The sequence below is a fragment of the Macrotis lagotis genome, chromosome 2 (genome assembly GCF_037893015.1).
Source record: "Macrotis lagotis isolate mMagLag1 chromosome 2, bilby.v1.9.chrom.fasta, whole genome shotgun sequence".
Classification (NCBI taxonomy): domain Eukaryota; kingdom Metazoa; phylum Chordata; class Mammalia; order Peramelemorphia; family Peramelidae; genus Macrotis; species Macrotis lagotis.
In genome coordinates, this window is record NC_133659.1 from 107,963,935 (window position 1) to 107,986,622 (window position 22,688).

The following is a 22,688-nucleotide window of genomic DNA, read 5'->3' on the forward strand; positions in this document are numbered from 1 at the left end:
CCTGTTATTTACCTTCAACCTTGTTTGGCTTGTCTTCTAAGATGGTTTTATCAGGGTGTGGCCTGGTGTGCATGCAAAAAGTGATGATGTTTGTCTTTCATTCTCAAAGAAGACTGTGACATCAGGTGATGCCATGACAAGCATATGAATTGGATTTGAGTGAGGTGTTCTGTTCTAAGTAACCACTCTAACTTTCTCCTCCAGAGCCATCAAGATCCAGTGGTCAGATATGAATCAGGACAATTGGAAATGGTCCTGAGTGTGAGGCAATCAGGTTTAAGTGACTTGCCCAAGATCACATAGCCAGTAAGTGTCAAGTGTTTGAGGTCATATTTGAACTCCTCTCCTCCTGACTCCAAGGCAAGTGCTCTCTCCACTGCACTATTTAAGGAGGCAACAAAGGTTGATGAAGAGCCCTGGAAAGCGTTTGGTGAACCCTCACAACAGGGTTGTTAGTGTTTCCTGAACACCCCATACACCTCCAAGGAGCTTAAATTCTATTAGGAGACAATATATGTGAAGAAAATTAAATACTTTATACAAAATAACATCCTCTGCATCCCCCCCCACACACACACACATATCCTGGGTGCCATTCCCAGTCCTGCACGATGCTCAGATGCTCTCCATTGCCATATCCTATACTAAAGATAACTTCTCCTCAGTCTATTAAATTTTCAAAGCCCCAGTGCAGACTGTAGCCTATCAGCACATTGGATTTTTTTTGGTAGAAAATATTTTCTGACTGCTGTAAGGAAAAGTGGGATATGCTGTCCCATCTTTCATAGAAATGCACCTAGAAGAGAATGAATGTGCGCTGAACAAGCCTAGCCATTGATAATGTCATGAAGAAATTTTCTGGTAGTTTCAGCTGCTATGCAAAATAGGTAAAATTATATTGTATAAGACATCATTACAAACATTGTAAATAGTATCAGAATGAATAAGGTTTGTCTTCCATAATTTCAAACTTTTAGATCTCTCAAGATTCAGTAGGTAATAGTATGAAGAGTGAGATATCTACATCTCATAGAGACCTATCAAGGAAATACAAATTCTCTTAGGCATCCCACATTTAAGTGCCCCTTGTCACAAGAAGCAAACTTTACAAGAGAATTTACTGGGTTATATTACAGTTGTTGCTCCTTTCAATCATTCCTGCTGGTGACATGTCCTAGTTGTGTATCTCTTCCATAGAGAGACAGATTACTGGAAATTTTGTTAACTATCTAAATCAATCTGATTTAGATTATGGAGATTGTGAAGATTTTCTAAATATGAAAAATTTATAAATTTTTAGTTCAATGAAGAAACACAATATCAAATTGATACTGAAGAAGTAAATTTCAGAAGGTTTTATCTATACCTTCTGTCAGCTAGTCCCATCTTTAAGTGAAAAACTACATGAATTCATGTTTCAAAAATTCACTACATATATTAATAAAAATAAATTCAATCTAAAACAAAATATAATATAAAATAGACAAAATCATTTCAAGGTAGAGGGCATTAGTAACTAGAGAGATGGGAAAAGATTTCCTATAGCAAGCATGGTTCTTGAGCTGAGCTTTGAGGGAAGTGGTGGATTTGAGAAGACTGGGGTGAAGAATGACTGAATTCTAAGAATGTAGATAGCCTATACAGGGTTAAAGAGCTAAAATGTAACTTTTTAGGAGTTATGAGTTTTATTTGGCTGAATTGTAGAGTACATAAAGAAGGATATTACACAATAAGTCGGCAAAGGTAAACTGGAATCAGATTGTAAAGAACTTTAAAAGTCAAACAAAGGGGGGGGGAAATAGAGAAGCTAGGGGAAAAAGTGAGTTTTGGTGGTGCAACTAAAATAGGAAATTAGGAGGATGAACTCAACCAACATTCTCCTTCACCTAACTGTAAAATAATGTCTCAAATCAATTTTCTTAACAAGGCTAACAAAAAGTCAGGGGAGACTTTTTATTTTACCTAAGAAAACTTAAGAGATCAGTAGAAATCTGTGGCACCAGGTAAAAGCAAGTCCCAAAACCTTAAAGCAACTTCAGTGTCTGCAGCAGCAATGTCAGGAACTCTTGGTCCTGAGATTGTAAGAGAGTTGAACAACTGATTAGAAAGAGATTACAGAGGACCCTTTGGTGGCACTGGGTATAACTGCTACTGATTAGCAGCTCTATTGCCCATATGTGGTTCTGGGTTGAATTCTAGGAAAGAGAAAAGTACTGGTAGTCAGTCACAAGGGACCAGGGGCCATGGTCACACTTTTTTTCTTTTTTTTAATTTTTATTAAAGATATTATTTGAGTTTTACAGTTTTCCCCCAATCTTGCTTCCCTCCCCCCACCCCCACCCCACAGATAGCACTTTGTCAGGTCAGTCTTTACTTTGTTTCCATGTTGTACCTCCATCCAAATTGGGTGTGATGAGAAAGAAATCATATCCTTAAAGAGAACAGAATTCTCAGAGGTAACCAGATCAAACCATAAGACATCTGGGTTGTTTTTTTCCGAATTAAAGGGAATAGTCCTTGTACTTTGTTCAAACTCCACAGCTCCTTATCTGGATATAGATGGTACTCTCCTTTGCAGACAGCCAAAAATTGTTCCCAATTGTTGCGCTGATGGAATGAGAAGTCCTTCAAGGTTGAACATCACTCCCATGTTGCTGTTAGGGTGCACAGTGTTTTTCTGGTTCTGCTTATCTCACTCAGCATCAGTTCACACAAATCCCTCCAGGCTTCCCTGAAATCCCGTCCCTCCTGATTTCTAATAGAACAATAGTATTCCATGACATACATATACCACAGTTTGCTAAACCATTCCCCAATTGAAGGACATTTACTGGATTTCCAATTCTTTGCCACCACAAACAGGGCTGCTATAAATATTTTTGTACAAGTAATGCTTTTACCCTTTTTCCTCATCTTTTCAGGGTATAGACCCAGTAGAGGTATTGCTGGGTCAAAGGGTATGCACATTTTTGTTGCCCTTTGGGCATAGTTTCAAATAGCTCTCCAGAAGGGTTGGATGAGCTCACAGCTCCACCAACAGTGTAATAGTGTCCCAGATTTCCCACATCCCCTCCAACAATGATCATTATCCTTCCTGGTCATATTGGCCAATCTGAGAGGTGTGAGGTGGTACCTCAATGAAGCTTTAATTTGCATTTCTCTAATAATTAATGATTTAGAGCATTTTTTCATATGGCTATGGATTGCCTTGATCTCCTCATCTGTAAATTGCCTTTGCATATCCTTTGACCATTTGTCAATTGGGGAATGGCATTTTGTTTTAAAAATATGACTCAGTTCTCTGTATATTTTATAAATGAGTCCTTTGTCAGAATCATTAGTTGTAAAGATTGTTTCCCAATTTACTACTTTTCTTTTGATTTTGATTACATTGGTTTTACCTGTGCAAAAACTTTTTAATTTAATGTAATCAAAATCATCTAATTGGTTTTTAGTGATGTTCTCCAACTCTTCCTTAGTCACAAACTGTTCCCCTTTCCATAGATCTGACAGGTAGACTAGTCCTTGATCTTCTAATTTGCTTATAGTATGGGTTTTTATGTCTATGTCCTGTAACCATTTGGATCTTATCTTGGTAAAGGGTGTGAGGTGTTGGTTAATCTAAGTTTCTTCCATACTAACTTCCAATTATCCCAGCAGTTTTTATCAAAGAGGGAGTTTTTATCCCAATAGCTGGACTCTTTGTGTTTATCAAACAGCAGATTGCTATAATCCTCTCCTGCTTTTACACCTAGTCTATTCCACTGGTCCACCACTCTATTTCTTAGCCAATACCAAACAGTTTTTGATGACTGATGCTTTATAATATAATTTTAGATCGGGTAGTGCTAAACCACCTTCGTTTGCATTTTTTTTCATTAAGCTCCTGGCAATTCTTGACTTTTTATTTCTCCATATGAATTTACTTACAATTTTTTCTAGCTCATTAAAGTAATTTTTTTGGAATTTTGATTGGTAGGGCACTAAACAGATAGTTTAGTTTTGGTAGAATTGTCATTTTTATTATATTAGTTCTACCTATCCATGAGCAGTTGATATTTGCCCAATTATTTAAATCTGACTTAATTTGTGTGAGAAGTGGTTTATAATTGTTTTCAAAAAGATTCTGAGTCTGTCTTGGCAAATAGACTCCCAAGTATTTTACACTGTCTGAGGTTACTTTGAATGGAATTTCTCTTTCTAGCTCTTCCTGCTGTTTCTTGCTAGACATATATAGGAAAGTTGAGGATTTATGGGGGGTTTATTTTATAACCTGCAACTTTGCTAAAATTGCTAATTGTTTCCAGTAGTTTTTTAGATGATTTCTTGGGATTCTCTAGGTAGACCATCATGTCATCTGCGAATAGTGAGAGTTTTGTCTCTTCCTTCCCAATTCTAATTCCTTTAATTTCTTTTTCTTCTCTAATTGCTGATGCTAACATTTCTAATACAATATTGAATAGTAGTGGTGATAATGGGCACCCTTGTTTAACCCCTGATCTTATTGGGAATGCCTCTAGCCTCTCCCCATTGAATATAATGCTTGTTGATGGTTTCAGATAGATACTGCTCATTATTTTAGGAATGGATGCTGTATTTTGTCAAAAGCTTCTTCAGCATCTATTGATATGATCATATGGTTTCTGATATGTTTGTTATTGATATAATTGAGTATACTAACAGTTTTCCTAATATTGAACCAACCCTGCATTCCTGGAATAAATCCTACTTGATCATAATGTATTACCCTAGTGATGACTTGTTGTAGTCGTTTTGCTAAGATTTTATTTAGGATTTTTGCATCTATATTCATCAGGGAAATAGGTCTATAATTTTCTTTCTCTGTTTTAACTCTTCCTGGTTTAGGTAGCAGTACCATATTGGTTTCATAGAAAGAGTTAGGCAGAGTTCCATCTTTCCCTATTTTTCCAAAGAGTTTATATAGGATTGGAATTAATTGTTCCTTAAATGTTTGGTAGAATTCACTTGTGAATCCATCAGGCCCTGGAGATTTTTTTTTAGGGAGTTCACTAATGGCTTGTTGAATTTCTTTTTCTGAGATAGGGTTGTTCAGGTATTTAATCTCTTCTTCATTTAACCTGGGCAACTTATATTTTTGTAAATATTCATCCATTTCACTTAGATTATCAAATTTATTGGCATAAGGTTGGGCAAAATAATTTCAAATTATTACTTTAATTTCCTCATTGGTGGTGAGTTCACCTTTTTCATTTATAATACTAGCAATTTGGTTTTCTTCTTTCTTTTTTTAAATCAAATTGACCAGAGGTTTATCAATTTTATTGGTTTTTTCATAATACCAACTTTTGGTTTTATTTATTAATTCAATAGTTTTTTTGCTTTTAATTTTATTAATTTCTCCTTTGATTTTTAAAATTTCTAATTTGGTATTTGATTGGGGATTTTTGATTTGTTCTTTCTCTAATTTTTTAGTTGCATGTTTAGTTCATTGATTTCCTCTTTCTCCAATTTATTCATATAAGCATTTAGAGCTATAATATATCCCCTGAGAGTTGCTTTGAATGAATCCCATAGGTTTTGGTATGTTGTTTCATTATTATCATTATCTAGGATAAAATGGTTAATTCTTTCTATAATTTGTTTTTTGGCCCACTCATTTTTTAAGATGAGGTTATTCAGTTTCCAATTTGCTCTGGATCTATATCTCCTTGGCCCAGTATTGCATATGACTTTTATTGCATTGTGATCTGAGAAAGATGTATTCACTATTTCTGCCTTTCTGCAGTTGATCATTAGGTTTTTATGTCCTAGTACATGGTCAATTTTTGTATAAGTTCCATTTACCGCAGAGAAAAAGGTATATTCCTTCCTATCCCCATTCAGTTTCCTCCATAAGTCTACCATATCTAATTTTTCTAACAATCTATTTACCTCCCTAATTTCTTTCTTGTTTGTTTTATGATTTTATTTCTCTAGATCTGATAGCAGGAGGTTGAGGTCTCCTACTAGTAGAGTTTTGCTGTCTATGTCTTCCTGTAAATCTTTCAGCTTCTCCTCTAAGAATTTGGGTGCTGTCCCACTGGGTGCATATATATTCAATATTGAAATGACTTTATTTTCTATGGTACCTTTTAGGAGGATAAAGTTTCCTTCCTTATCTCTTTTAATGCTATCTATTTTTGCTGCTGCTTTGTCTGAGATAAGGATTGCTACCCCTGCTTTTTTTTACTTCAGCTGAAGCAAAATATATTTTGCTCCAACCTTTTACCTTTACTCTATATGTATCTCTCTGCTTCAAATGAGTTTCTTGTAAGCAGCATATTGTAGGATTCTGGTTTTTAATCCACTCTGCTATTTGCTTATGTTTTAAGGGAGAGTTCATCCCATTCACGTTTAAGATTATGATTACTAATTCTTTATTGCCCTCTGTGCTATCTTCCCTCTGTTTGTATTTTTCCCCTTCCCCCCTTTTATCCATATTCCCCAGTATTTTGTTTTTGAATACCACCCCATTCAGTGTGTTTGCCCTCCTATATCACACCCTCCCCTTTCTTTCCCCTTTCCCTGTTCCCTTCCCTTCCTTTTGTTATTTCCCCTTATTTCCTCCACTCCCCTTCCCTTTCTCTGTCCCCCCTCCCCTTTTCTCCTTTTACTTCTTGAAAGGTTCGATGTTTTATAAGTTAACTGAGTATGTGTAGGTTGACTTTAAGCCAAGTCTGATGAGAAGAAGATTCAGGTGTTTCTCTTCTACTCCCTTCTTCCCCTCTATTACCATAGGTTTTTTGTATCTCTTAGTGTAATGAGATTTGTCCCATTCAATCCCCTCCCTCCTCCCGTCTCTTTCCTGTCCCCCTTTTTAGGGAGGTAGTATATTTTTTTTAGATCATTCTATCTAAGTCATAGAGAATTCTGAGTGTCTGACCCTTCTAGTTCACTGTATTCTGTTGAATAGAGTCCAAATTCCTGAGAGTTATTAGAGTCTTTCTCCCTGGTGGAGTTAAAGCCAGTTACATCCCATTAGATATCAGTCTCATGGATAGGTCATGGATGTCCAGCATTTCTGGCTAGGTATATTCTCTCTGTTAGAGTTACATTTCTCAGGATTCTCAGGATCTATGAGAGTCTCTACCCCCCCCCCCCCCCCCATGCTGGGATATAGCCAGTTTCAACTTGCTGGATTGCATTTTTTTCCTTTTACCACCCCCCTTTTTTTTACCTTTTCATGTGTCTCTTGAACCTCCTGTTTGATATCCAAATTTTCTGTTTAGCTCTGGTCTTTTCATCAGAAATTTTTGGAATTCTTGCATTTCATTAAATGTCCATCTTTTTCCCTGGAAGAGAAGGCTCGGCTTTGCAGGAAAATAGATTCTTGGCTGCATTCCAAGCTCCTGTGCTCTTCAAAATATCTCGTTCCAGGCCCTTCAATCCCTTAAAGTTGATGCAGCCAGGTCCTGCGTGATCCTTACTGTGGCTCCTTGATATTTAAATTGTTTCTTTCTGGCTACTTGCAGGACTTTCTCTTTTATCTGATAGTTCTGGAGTTTGGACACAACATTCCTTGGTGTTTTCCTTTTAGGATCTTTTTCTGGTGGGGATCGATGTACTCTTTCAATAACTACTTTGCCCTCTGATTCCATGATGTCAGGGCAGTTTTCCATCACTAGATCCTGTAATATTAAGTCCAGGCTTTTTTTCTTTTCAATGTTTCCAGGAAGTGCTATAATTTTCAGGTTTCCCCTCCTTGATCTATTCTTGAGGTCAGTGGTTTTGTTGATGAGGTATTTCACATTTGCTTCTATTTTTTCTATTTTTTTGATTTTGTTTAACTGACTCTTGCTGTCTCGTGGAGTCATTAGTTTCTGTAGATTCCATTATTTTTTGGGGGGAGGAGTTTTCTTCATTAACCTTTTCCAATTGGTTGATTCTACTTTTGAAAGAGCTTTCCATTTGACCAATTGAGGTTTTGAGAGAATTAATTTCTTTTTGCATTTGCTCATTTGAGGATCTGAGAGAATTATTCTCATTTTGCAAGGTATTGTCTCCCCCAAATTTTCCAGTTGATTTTTAAACTCCTTCCTTATTTCTTCAAGGAAGTCTTTCTGTGCTGGAGACCAGATTGTATTCTCCTCAGAGGTTCCATGTCTCTCTGGGTTGGGGTCTTTCCCTTCCAGGAATTTTTCTATGGATCCACTTTTCTGCTGACCCTTCTTCATTAGGCTAAGACCTTGAGTTGGGTGGGGCTGGTTCACCTGGGCTTGGGATCTCTAAAGGCTTTACTGAGTGCAGTTTCCCTGGCTGGCCAGTAGGGGGTGCTGGTTGCCCTCTCTGGGGTGTCTGTGACCTTGGTTGTGAGGCCTTCTCCCTTTGCTTGAGGGAGTGAATTGGAGCTATTGAAATCTTTTGCCTTCAATCAATGGTTGGCTTTACCCTGGCCTGAGGTGATTCCTCAGCTGGGCTGGTTCTTTTGCTCATACACCTGGGCCTGAGTCAGAAATAATTTGCATTTGTTTGGGAGGAGACCTCAGTGCAATAGAGGCATGGGCTCAGAGTTTCTGAGACCTGAGGAGCCCAGGGATGGTGTCCGCAGCTGTCCTGCACCAGACCTCTCCCCGCAGCCCCTTCCCCAAGCTATAGGGGGACAGCCCCAACACCAGCACCTATGCTTCACCGCGGACCCAAGCCCCCTTTGTCCAGTCCCACTGCTGATCCAGCAGGTCCAGCTCTCGGGCCCTCAGACTCCCGGTTCTGATTCAGCTGTTGGTCTGGCTGATCTTCCCTGGGAGCTCAGACTCACCTGCCAGTACTCAGCCAAGGCTGCTGCAGGAGACAAATCTTGAGGTAGATTTTCCTCTCCTGGCTTTTCTTTCTGGGTTTCCTGGTTCGGATTTCTTTTAAGAGGTTTGTTTCATGTGATAGATGGGGAAGAGATCAGGAGACTTTAGAACTGTGCCTGTCTTCTCTCCGCCATCTTGGCCCCCTCGACACTTTGTTTTTTATGGTCACACTTTCAAAGAAAATAGTAGTGGTAGCACTTGTAGCCACCAAGGACCAGGAGCTCTTCCTGGCCAAAGTATAGACCAAAAGAGCAGTAACCACATTTCTCTAGATCACACCTCCTTGCAACCATCAAATACCTGCAGATCCCCAGAATGAGCTCTGAAAACAATAGCACAAAAAAGCCTGAAGTTTGGGATAGTACTTCCCACCCTAAGATGAACAGAACACAACTTTAACATAAGCCAAGAATAGACTGGAAAATTGAGCAAACAGCTATCAAATTTAACCATAAAAAACTATTATAGAAGCAAGGAAGATCAAAACAAAAATTCAGAAGACAAGAATAAGGAAAAAACTACAAAGAGACTCAAAGAAAACTGGTAATTGGACCCAAGTCAAAAAGAATTCCTAGAAGAGTTAAAGAAAGAGCTAAGAATTGTAGAGGAAAAATTGGAGGGAAATGAGAGTGATGAAAGAAAATGTTGAAAAGAAAATTAATAGCTTGGTAAAAAAGAGATATACTCATATATAAATACTGAAAAAAATAACACTTTAAAAAATAGAATTGGTCTATTGGTAAAAGAGGCATAAAAATTCACTGATGACAATTCCTTAAAAAGTAGAATTAGTCAAATGGAAAAAGAGGTTTAAAAATTCACTGAAGAAAATAATTCCTTAAAAGTTAGAATTGAGCAATTAGAAGCTAATGAGTTTGTGACATCAAGAAACAAAACAAAATCAACAGAATTAAAAAAAATAGAAGAAAATGTGAAATATTTCATCAAAAAATGACTGATCTGAAAAATAAATCAAAGAGAGAATTTAAGAATAACTGGATTACTAGAAATCCATGATTAAAGAGACTAGGAATCACTTTTCAAGGAAAATTATCCCTGACATTTTATATCCAGAGGGTGAAATAGAAAACAAAAATTCTATCAATCATTTCCTGAAAGAATTCTCAAAATGAATACTCCCAAAATATTATAATCAAATTTCAAAACTCCTAAGTCAATTTTGATTCAGCTGAAGTGAAAAAAAGCAGGGGTAGCAATCCTTTTCTCAGACAAAGCAGTTGCAAAAATAGATATTATTAAAAGAGTTAAGGAAGGAAACTATATCCTCCTAAAAGGTACCATAGACAATAAAGTAATTTCAATATTAAATATGTATGCACCCAATGATATAGCATCCAAATTCTTAGAGGAGAAATTGAAGGAGTTACAGGAAGACATAGACAACAAAACTCTACTAGTGGGAGACCTCAACCTCCCACTCTCAGATTTAGATAAATCTAACCATAAAATAAACAAGAAGGAAATTAAGGAAGAAAACCTTGACATGATGGACTTATGGGGGAAATTGAATGGGGATAGAAAGGAATATACTTTCTTTTCTGTACATGTACTAGGACATAAAAATCTAATAATCAATTGCAGAAAGGCAGAAATAGTGAATACATCTTTCTCAGATCATAATGCAATAAAAATCACATGCAATATTGGGCCAGGGAGATACAGACCCAAAACTAATAGGAAACTAAATAACCTCATTTTATTTTATTTTTATATTAATATTTTATTTGTTTTCCAATTATATACAATAGCAGTTTCTACCTATCATTTTTGAAAGGTTTTGAATTTTACAATTTTTCCTCTACCCTCCCTTCCTTCTCCCTGCCTCCCCACAGAAGGAAATCAGAGTATTTCCATGCATTGATCAAAATTTAATGTGTTGAGAGAGAAAAAAAATATCTTTGAGGAAGAAATAAAATATTAGAAATACCAAAAATTATGTAGCACATAAGAAAACCTTTTGTTTTAAAAATTGAAGGTAATAATCTTTGTTCTTTGCTTAAATTCCACAGTTCTTTCTCAAGATACAGATGGTATTCTCCATCATAGATACCCTAAAATTTTCCCTGATTATTGCACTGATGGAATGAGAAAGGTCATTAATTGATCACCCCGGCCATGTTTTTTTAGGGTGTACAATGTTCTTCTGGTTCTGCTCATCTCACTCAGCATCAGTTTATACAAGTCTTTCCAGGCTTCGCTGAAATCCCATTCCTCCTGGTTTCTAATAGAACAATAGTGTTCCACAACATACATATACCAGAATTTGTTCAGCCATTCCCCAATTGATGGACATTCACTCAATTTCCAGTTCTTTGCCACCACAAACAGAGCTGCTATGAATATTTTTGTAAAGTGATGTTTTTTACCATTTTTCATGATCTCTTCAGGGTATAGACACAGTAGTGGTATTGCTGGATCCAATGCACAAATAACCTCATTTTAAAGAATGAGTGGATCAAACAACAAATTATAGAAAGAATTAATTATTTTATCCTAGATAATGACAATAATGAAACAACAAACCAAAACCTATGGGATACACTCAAAGTGGCTGTCAGGGGATATATTATATCTTTAAATGCTTATATGAATAAATTAGAGAAAGAGGAAATCAATGAACTAAATATTCAACTAAAAAAAGTTAGAGAAAGAACAAATTAAAAACCCCCAGTTACATAACAAATTAGAAATTCTAAAAATTAAAGGAGAAATTAATAAAATTGAAAGCAAGAAAATTATTGAACTAATAAATAGAGCCAAGAGTTGGTTTTATGAAAAAAAACCAATAAAATTGATGAACCTCTAGTCAATTTGCTTAAAATAAAAAGAAAGAAGAAAACCAAATTGCTAGTATCATAAATGATAAAGATGAGCTCACCACCAATGAGGAGCAAATTAAAGTAATAATTTGGAATTATTTTGCCCAATTCTATGCCAATAAATTTGATAATCTAAGTGAAATGGATGAATATTTACAAAAATATAAGTTGCCCAAGTTAAATGAAGAGGAAATTAAATACCTAAATAACCCTATCTCAGAAAAAGAAATTCAACAAGCCATTAATGAACTCCCTAAGAAAAAATCTCCAGGGTCAGATGGATACACAAGTGAATTCTATCAAACATTTAAGGAACAATTGGTTCCAGTTCTATATAGACTCTTTGGAAAAAAATAAGTAAAGACGGAATTCTGCCTAACTCTTTCTATGACACCAATATGGCCTAAACCAAGAAGACTTAAAACAGCGAAAGGAAACTATAGACCTATCTCCCTGATGAATATGAAGATGCAAAAATCTTAAATAAAATCTTAGCAAAATGACTACTGGTTATCACTAGGATAATACATTATGACCAAGAGCATAATTAATTATATAAATAACAAACCTATCAGAAATCATGTGATTATGTCAATAGATGCTGGAAGAGCTTTTGACAAAATACAGCACCAAATCCTACTAAAAACCACTAGAAAATTTAGGAATAAATGGATTGTCCCTTAGAATAATAAGCTGTATCTATATGAAACCAACAACTAGCATTATATGCAATGGGGATAGTTAAAGGCATTCCCAATAAAGATCAGGGATAAAACAAGGATGCCCATTATGACCACTACTATTCAATATTGTATTAGAAATGTTAACTTCAGCAATAAGAGAAGAAAAAGAAATCAAAGGAATTAAAATAGGGAAAGAAAAGACAAAACTCTCACTCTTTGTAAATGACATGATGGTATACCTAGAGAAACCCCCCAAAACACATAAAAACTACTAGAAATAATTAGCAACTTTAGCAAAGTCACAGGACATAAAATAAACCCTCATGAATCCTCAGTATTTCTATATATGACTAGCAAGATGCAGCAGAAAGAACTAGAAAGAGAAATCCCATTCAAAGTAACTTCAGACCTTATAAAATACCTGGGAGTCTACCTGCCAATGCAGACTCAGAATCCTTTTGAAAACAATCACAAAACACTTCTCACACAAATAAAATCAGATTTAAATAACTGGGCAAATATCAACTGCTCATGGATAGGTCCAGCTAATAGTAAGGGGAATACTGTAAAATTCAAAATAAAATCTTAAAAAAAATAATTTTGAGATACCCCTGTAATTATCAGAAAAGACTAATGCTAGAGGAGATAAGGAGAAAATAGGTATGCTAATGAACTTCTGATGAAGTAGCAAACTAATGCAGTCATTCTGAAATGTAATCTGGAACTAGGGCCAAAAGGCTATAAAAATCTGCATATTCTTTGAGTCAGCTTTGCAACTACTTGATCTGTATCCCAAAGACATTAAAGAAAAAGGAAAAAGGGCCTCTAAATACATAAATATTTACAGTAACTCTTTTTGTAATGAAAAGAAATTGGAAATTGAGAAGATGTTCCTCAATGTGGAAATGATTGAACAAGATGTAGTGTATGATTTTAATGCAGTATTATTATGCTATATGAAATTGCAAGGAGAGTGTTTTTAGAAAGACATGGGAAGACCTATATGAACTGATGTAAAATGAAGTGAGAAGAATTAGATCATTATGCACAGTAACTCCAATATTGCAATGATGCTCATTTATGAGTATAATTTTCTCATTGTATTTTACTTGCTTATTTTTGAAATGTGATTAATATGGAATTATGTTCTGCATGATTTCACATGTATAATTAACATCATATTATGTTCCTCCTCAGTGAATGAGAGAGAAGGCATGAGAGGGAGAGAGAAATTGGAACTCAAAATTTAAAAAGAAAAATTCTAGGAAATTAAGAAATAAGAATGTTTAATTTTTAGAAAGAGCAGGGTTTTATGGAAAAGATACTGAGTTCTGTTTTGGAATGTGTTTAGGATGTCTTCAGGACATTAAATTCATGTGAGACTGTAGCACTAGAGAGAAAATAGTCATGGATATACAGAACTGGAAGTTATCTGTATGGAAGTGGTTATGGAGAGCATGGGAGCTTATGAAATCACCAAGAGGGCCTATACGAGAAGAATTTCCAGAGCAGAACCCTGGAGTACATCTCTGTGTTTGGGCTGGGAAGAGCATAATTACTAAGCAAAGCAAGACTGAGAAAGAATGCAAGACAATTAAGAGGAGTTTTAGGAGGAAGAAATGGCATGAAAACTCAGGGATACAATGTTAAATGTTGTAGGGTAATGCAGAAGGCTAAGAATCAAAAAAGGCCATTGGATTTAACAATTAATTGATTATTATTATTTAAGATTGAACTGTTTCATTTGTAAAATGGGATTAGAAGCCTGTTGAGAATTGAGTGAGAGATTATAAAATTAAGACAAATTCAGGTAAACACTTTTGTTTTGTGTTGATTTTCCCCCTAAGTTTGGAAGGTAAGATAAAGAATGATAGCTTGGAGGGATGACAAAATTAAGTTAAAAAAATTTTTAGGATGGAGATTTTATATATATATATATATATATATATATATATATATATGTGTGTGTGTGTGTGTGTGTGTGTGTGTGTGTGCAGAAGGGAAGGTGTCAGTAGATAAGAAGAAATAATCATTAGAGAGAGCAACAGGGGATGATCAAAAAGGCAAGGTTTTAGAAGAAACAGAAAGGGATGGGCTCAAGACCACAAGGACATGAGAAAGTCCATATCTCCTTTTAAGACTGGAATAAAACAAGGAAGAAAGAAAGATAGAGAGGGAGATGATATTGAAGTGATCTGGGTAGAAGAGGGAAAATCTTTTGATATGAGAGATTCTGAGAGATTGGAGCAATGTAGTTGATTTCAGGAGTGAATAGAAGATTTGACAGAGACACTGAGGGAAGTGAGATAGACAACAAAAATTAAGACAGGAAACAATATCCCATTCTTGCACAAAGCTGTGATTAGTCCACATCTAAAAATATTGTGTATAGTACTGAATTCTCTACTTCATTAAATATGAAACAGAACTAGAGGAGGCCAGCTACAATGATTCAAGTAATGTCAAATTCAAGAAGGTCAGATGACTGGTATGAGAAAAGCTAAAAAAAATTTATAATCTTCAGACCAAAGTGGTTAGAATGGAATATGATATACTATGAAATTAAGAAGAGCATGATAAGGTAAATAAACATGCTCACCAAAACTGCAAGTTTACTAGATTAAGGCTATGTATATAAAAGGGTAAATCTGAAAGAAGTATGATACAATATAATATGTCAACATGTTAAACTCATGACCTCAAAAGCCTGAACAAACTGAAAACATAATTATCTTCAGAAAAGTTTTAGTTAAATTAATGAATGACAAATATATCATGAATTATTGTTAGTCTTTCCCCAGGGAAGCAAGATAGTTAATACATCAGAAGGACACTGGAAAAGGAATTAGGAGAATTGGGTTCTGATCCTCATTCTAATATGAACTAGCTATGAGATATTCAAACAGTCAGCGATCCTTGGCTAGGACTCAATTTCTTTGCATGTAAAATAAATGACATATTTGACAGAAAATGCTTTGATATCATAATATTTTCAAGCTTTTCAATTTATTTAATTTACTGTTCAGATTCTAGGAATTACAAGGTTTATCCTTATGGAAGCATGACTTAAAGTACAAAGAGAGTCAACAATAAAACTGAGAGAGGACCAGAGAGATTACTGGTGTTGCCCTCTCTAGGTTAACCTCTTTAATCTCATGCTGAACAAACATCAGAAAGATATGAATTTTAAAGAAAAGTTGGCTCAAGATTGAAGTCTTTTCCCCCACCAACACAAAATTGATAGGGAATTAGGGAAATCAGGAATTAGAAAATTGGTAACCAGGGAAGAATTTTTCCTGGGTTCAGACAACAATTTTCCTTAAAAATAGAATAATTGAAGCCAAACATTTGTTGCAAATATTTGAGTAATATGCCAATGAAGGACATTAAACATGTTCATGACTTGGTGCTTTTATCAGAAGCAATCCTAGATTGACTAGACCAGTTGTATTAAACTCAAATAGAAACAGGGTCTACTAAGCCATATAGAAATAGGATCCCTGTGGGTCACATGTTAACTTAGAAAAACCACATTATTTATGTTTTATTGGATTATTTATTTTATTAAATATTTCCCAATTACATTTCAGTTTGGTATAGGCAGTGCTTGAGAATGTTGTCTGCTCAGTGTTTAACACCTCTGGGCTAGACCATAGGTCTGTTCTAGTGGGACACTGTAACCAATGATGGAGTTCTAAGGATGAACCTTCTTTTTATGAGAATATATTTTTGTCCAATATTAAACTAACCCATGAAAAAGCAAATGACTACATGGTTGTCTGATAGAAAGAATATCCCTAAACTGGAAAATATGAGATTACCAAGGCAAAAGACTCTCATACACATTTGGAACGAGTACCTTGGACAGCTAGGTACCCAGTGGATCCAGTCAACCAGTCTGAAGTCCAAAAGACTCATCTTCATGAGCTCAAATATGGTCTCAGACAATTAGTAACTGTGTGACCTTGTGCAGTTTTTAATCCTTTTTTCTCAGTTTCCTTATCTATAAAATGATGCAGAGGAAAAAATGGAAAATTCCTCTAGTATCTTTGCCAAATGGGGATCATAGAGAATCAGGACTGAAAAATGACTCAACAACAACAACAAAATGAGTCCTTTAAACTTCATGTTGTTTCTAAGTGCTCTCAAGTTATTCCATATTTAAATGCTTCATTTCCTGCAAACTCAGAATCAGGATCCAAGTATTTCAACTCCAGAGTCAGAGCTGTTTCCATTGTATTTACACTACCTCCCTGAGGCTTATCACACTTTTGACCTTGAGCAAGTCACTTATCTTTCCTGAGTCTTATTTCTACATATATAGAATGAGGTCATTGAACTAAATGACCTCTGATATTATATCTGCCTCTAGATTTACCCCAAGGAAAAGTAATCCTATTAATTCAATTCTAGTTATGTACCAATGGAGTTTCAATGCTGCAGTGACTTGTGGACAGGAGAAAGTATATGACAGTGAATGTAGGAGCAACCAATCAATAATGGGTCTGAAACAGAATAAAAAAGGTGATAAGTCAAGAATACCAAGACAGAAAAGTTGGGATATGAGCCCAGTACCATAGTCCATCAGTCAAACACATAAAGGGAGAAGGAAAAATGCATAACTGGTCTAGAAAAAGAGAGAACATGATTAATGACTATCTGAAAACCCAATATAAAAAAATTCTCTGAGATTTCTAGAAATAATAGGAGAATAGCAAGGAATCCTATAATGATTCATAAGGAAAATAAAAAATAAAAGAATGATTAAAAGAAGAAACAATAATGGAAATTTGGGAAGACCAAAAGTTTTAAAGAAAAAAAAATAATACTAAAAAAGATGATATCAGTTGATAAACAATGGAGATTCTCTAACCTCTGGGGGACAATAATTAGAGAACAACAGGTTGAGAATTCAAAGATATAAATGAAGAAAAAAATTGACATAGGAATAAAAAACCCATTATAAAAACATGAATTCTATAAAAGTCAAACTAAATGAGTAAGTGCACAAAGATAATTTATGTCACTCAGGAACAAATGAATGATTAATTGAAAAACAGGAAATACAATAGTGCAAGACTTTCAATCACACAACTCCAACTGCCTTTCAGACATTTTAAACTAAGATATCTTATACTCTACATGTCCAAAACAGAATTCATTCTCTTTCCCCTAAATGTTCCCCATGTCCTATCTTCCCCTTTACCCTAGTGGACATCAGCATGCTCCATTTCAGCCTCACAATCTTCATGTCATCTTCCACTTCTTACTATCTCTCACTGTTCATATCCAATCTACTGCCAAGACAAGTGATTTCAACTTTGCAACAACTTTCATATGCCCCATTTTCTCCTCTGACATACCCATTCCTCATCTCATTGCCTAGACTTTTGCAATGTTGGATTGTGGGTCTGCCTACCTCAAGTCTCTTCCCATTCCAATATATATATTTATACTTTCAGTGACAAAATAAATTTTTCTAAGGTGCAGGTCTAGACATGTTAGCTCCCTATTCAATAAACTCCAGTGATTATTGAGGCAAATCAAATCCAATATCTCAGAATCTTTATTTGTCTATGCAAAAGTAGAGGGCAGCTAGATGATGCAGTGGATAGAACCTTAGAGTCAGGAAGATGTAAGTTCAAATCTGACCTTAGACACTTGACACTTACTAGCTATGTAGCCTTGGGCAAGTCACTTAACCCTGATTGCCTCACATCCAGGTTCATCTCCAATCATCCTGATCCATATCTGGCCACTGGATCCAACTGACTCTGGAAGAGAAAGTGAGGCTTGTGACTTAGCACAGCCCCCCTCACTCAAATCCAATTCATGTGTTTGTCATGGTATCACTTCCCTGATGTCATGGACTTTTTCAAGAATGGAGTATGAGCATTCTATTCTATTCAATAGAGCAAAATTCAGTGTCATATGAAAAACTAAAAATAACCTTTAATTATTTCAAAGAAAAGATCATTTTTAGATGGTTGTATCCTAAGGTACACATAGTAGAACATCTCAATTCTTTATTTTCCATTTTTGTAATCCTATAACCTGTTTTTTCTGATTGGCAAATATGGTTTAAAGTGTAGCATAGCCTACTATAAAATGTGCTTTCAATGCAAAGAGTTCATATAGTTTACAGAGTGGGGTCGCTCTTTCTCTCCAAGGGGTCATGTACCCACCAAATTAAAACTAAATCATGATCTTGCTCTGCTGAGCAAAATTCTAAGATTAACTCTGATACAGTATTGGAACAAGGGAGCCTTCTCAAACTGTGTACATTTTGTTTGATATTTAAAGCTCTGTACTATCTGGTCATAGATGCATTTGATATACCATTCTTTTTTTTTGTTTTTTTTAGGTTTTTTTTTTTTTTTGCAAAGCAATGGGATTAAGTGGCTTGCCCAAAGCCACACAGCTAGGTAATTATTAAGTGACTGAGGTCAGATTTGAACTCAGGTACTCCTGACTCCAAGGTCAGTGCTCTATCCACTGTGCCACTTAGCTGCCCTGATATATGCCATTCTTTTTTTTAGATTTTTTTCAAGGGAATGGAGTTAAGTGGCATGCCCAAGGCCACACAGCTAGGTAATTATTAAGTGTCTGAGGTCAGATTTGAACCCAGGTACTCCTGACTCCAAGGCCGGTGCTCTATTCACTGCACCACCTAGCCACCCCTTATTTTTTCTTTTTTTTAATTTTTAATTTTTATATGCCATTATTTATGCACTTTATGATTAACTATCTGTTTTTTGAAATTTATTCTATTTTTTCAATTTACATGCAAAGATAATTTTCAATATTCACCTTTTTTGTTAGCTTTGGAGTTCCACATTTTTTCTATCTCATCCTCTTGTTTCCACCATTCCTTTGTCTCCACCTCTCCAATAAAATAAGTTATCTGATACACAAGTACAACCATATTTAACTGTAGAGGGTCAGCTCCTGGGAGTGATTTTCACATATCCTTGGTGACCTTTTCCATCAGAGATACATATGTATTATTGCTCACTGTATGGATTTGTTGGCTTTCCAGTGAACTCTGACAGGGATAATCTGTGGCTGTGGAGGTGGAAAGTAAAAAGTTTTTCTGATAGGGAAGTATGCAGATTTCTAAGAACAATTATTGTAAATTTGCTCAGGAAAATGTGAAACTATGTCTCCTTTGATGAATCAGTCCCGAGATAAGTTTTTGTTATAAAAAGTCTAAGTTTCCAAAAATAAATTTAGTAGATTCTTGCATCACAACCTTGCATGTTTGGGTACATTTCTACTCAACCTGACTCTCATATGTTAATGTCTAGACCCACACTAGAGCTATCATGGGTGGTATTTAACATAAATATGAGTCATGTTATGAAAGAAGAATCAGAACTAAAGGGGAAAAATGAGAAAATTAAAAAAACATAAAACAAGTATTAAACATTAAAAATAGTATATAGTTCAGTCTGTATTCAGACTCCATAATTTTTCCTCTGGATGTGAATGGCATTTTCTATCACAAGCCTTTTAGAGTTGTCCTTGATCACTGAACTGATGAGAGGACCTAAATCCATTGTTGTTGTAAATGTATACAATGTTCTCCTGGTTCTGCTCACTTTACAGAGCATCAATTCATACATGTCTTTCCAGGCTTTTCTGAAATTCTCTTGCTCAATTTATGTTTTTACCTAATATATTTTTTTTCCAATGGTAGTTTTTACCAATCTTTTTTGGCAAGGTTTCAAGTTTTACAATTTTTCTCTCTCTTCCTTCCTTTCTGCACCCCCCAGAAAGCAATCTCATATAGGCTTTACATTTGTAACCATGCTAAACTTAGATGGAAACAATGTATTGTGAGAAAAGAATCAGATTGCAAAGGAACAAAGAAAATATTAGAGATAACAAAATTCTACAAAATAAGGTAACTTTAAAAGTGAAGCTAATAAGGTGTTCTTCATTTAAACTCCATAGATCCTTGTCGGGATATGGATGTTATTTTCTATCATAAGTCCCTTAAAATTGTCTTTGATTATTGTTCTGCAGAAATGAACAAATCCTTCATGGTTGTTCATCACCCCATCATGTTATTAGTGTGCCCCCAATGTTGTTCTGATTCTACTCATTTCACTTAGCATCAAATCATGCAAGTCTTTCCAGGCTTTTCTGAAATCTGGCCCCTCATGTTTTTTTATAGAACTATAGTGTTCTCTATGGATATGCACAATTTTTTGTCCTTTAGGCATAATTCCATATTGTCTCCAGAATAATTGGATCAGTTCACAATGCATTAGTGTCCCAGTTTTCCCACAGCCTTTCCAACATTTATAATTTCCTTTTTTTGTCATTTTAACCAATATGATAGGTGTGAAGTGGTACCTCAGAGTTGTTTTAATTTGCATTTCTCTAATTAATAATGATATAGAAAATTTTTATATGAATGTAGATAACTTTACTTTCTTCTATTAAAACTGCTTGTTCATATCCTTTGGCCATTTATTTATTGGGGAATGGATTGTATTCTTATAAATTTAACTTCATTCTCTATATATTTTAGAAATGAGTCCTTTATCAGGAACACTGTGAAAATTGCTTCCCAGTTCTCAGCAATCATTCTAATCTTGGTTGCATTGTTTTTAGTTGTGCAATAACTTCCTGATTTAATGTAATCAAAATTATCCATTTTGCATATTATACTTCTCTCTCATTGTTTGGACATAAACTCCTCTCTTTCTTGATCTGATAAACTATTCATTATTCTCCTAATTTGCTTATGGCATCAACCTTTATGTTCAAATCCTGTACTCATTTCAACCTTATCTTGATATAAGGCCTAATTTGAACCATACTATTTTCCAGTTTTCCCAGCAATTTTTGTCAGATATTGAGTTCTTATACCCAAAACTAGAGTCTTTGGGTTTATCAAACTGCAGATTACTAGAATCATTTACTGTTCTTTTAGGTCTCTTCTATTCAACTGATCCACCACTCTATTTCTTAGCCCCTTTTATTAATCTGGGTAATTTTTATTTTTGTAGTTTTTGGTGACTATAATAGGCCACTTTCGTATATTTTTTCATTAATTCCTTTGATATACTTAGCCTTTTGTTCCTCCAGATGAATTTTATTACTATTTTTCTTAGTTCTATAAAATAATTTTTGGTAGTCTGATTAATATGACATTGAATAAATAATTTAATTTAGGTAGAATTGTGATTTGTATTATATTTGCTTGGCCTACTCATTAGCAATTGACATTTTTCAATTGTTTAGTTCTATTTGTATGAAAAGTGTTTTGTAATTCTTTTCATATACTTTCTGAATTTTTCTTTGCAGGCAGACCCCCAAGTATTTTATGTTGTCTACAGTTAAACTAAATTTAATTTCTCTATCTCTTGTTGCTGGGCTTTGCTGGTAATATATAAAAATGTTGATGATTTAAGTGAGTTTATTTTGTATCCTGCTACTTTGCTGAACTTCTTGTTTCAAGGAATATTTTAGATCATTTCTAAATATACTAGCATATCATTTAAAAAGAGTATGAATTTTGTTTCTTCATTACCTATTTTAATTCTTTCAATTTCTTTTTCCTCTTTTACTGCTAAAGCTAACATTTTTAATAGGATATTGAATAATAGAGGTGATTATGTTGTCCTTGTTTCCTTTTTGAACTTATTGGGAATGCTTCCAGTTTATCCCCATTACATATTATGCTTCCTAATGGTTTTAGAAAAATACTGCTTATCAGTCTGATTATCTTCCCTAATTTTGAACCATCCCTGCATTCCTGAGATAAATACTACCTGATCATATTGTATTATCCTAGTGATAACTTGCTGTAATCTCTTTTCTGATATTTTATTTTAAATTTGCATATCAATTTTCATTAGGGATGTTGTCTATAATTTTCTTTATATGGTTTTGTTCTTCCTGATGTAGGCATCAGCATGATATTGATGCCATAGAAGAAATTTGCTAGAACACCTATTTTTTTCAAATAGCTTATCTAGTATTGGAATTAATTATTCTTTAAAAATTTGGTAGAATTCATATGTAATCTATCTGACCCTGGTGATTTTTTCCTTAAGGAATACATTGATAGTTTGCTCAATTTCTTCTTCTGAAATTGGGTTATTAAAGTATTTTTCCTCTTCTGTTAATCTGGGCAATTGATATTTTGTAGATATTCATCCATATTATTTAGACTGCCCAATTTATTGATATATAGTTGGGTAAAATAGTTCCAAAATTAAAATTATTTTAATTTCCTCCTGATTGGGGGTAAATTCACTTTTTTTTCATTTTTGATACTGGTAATTTTCTTCTTAAATCAAAGTAACCAAAGGCCTATATATTTTATTGTTTTT

At 34.7% G+C, this 22,688-nt stretch overlaps 1 protein-coding gene and 1 pseudogene across 1 annotated transcript in view; both read left to right on the forward strand.

Annotated features, from left to right (window-relative positions):
- The first annotated feature begins 676 nt into the window (after positions 1-676).
- Positions 677-2,882, forward strand: LOC141511936 (E3 ubiquitin-protein ligase RNF138 pseudogene; annotated as a pseudogene).
- Positions 1,551-22,688, forward strand: part of LOC141511937 (membrane cofactor protein-like) — a 107,216-nt gene continuing 86,078 nt past the window's right edge. The window contains exon 1 of the mRNA XM_074220903.1: positions 1,551-1,601. Within this exon, the coding sequence (XP_074077004.1) occupies positions 1,551-1,601 (51 nt within the window). The remainder of the gene's footprint in view (positions 1,602-22,688) is intronic.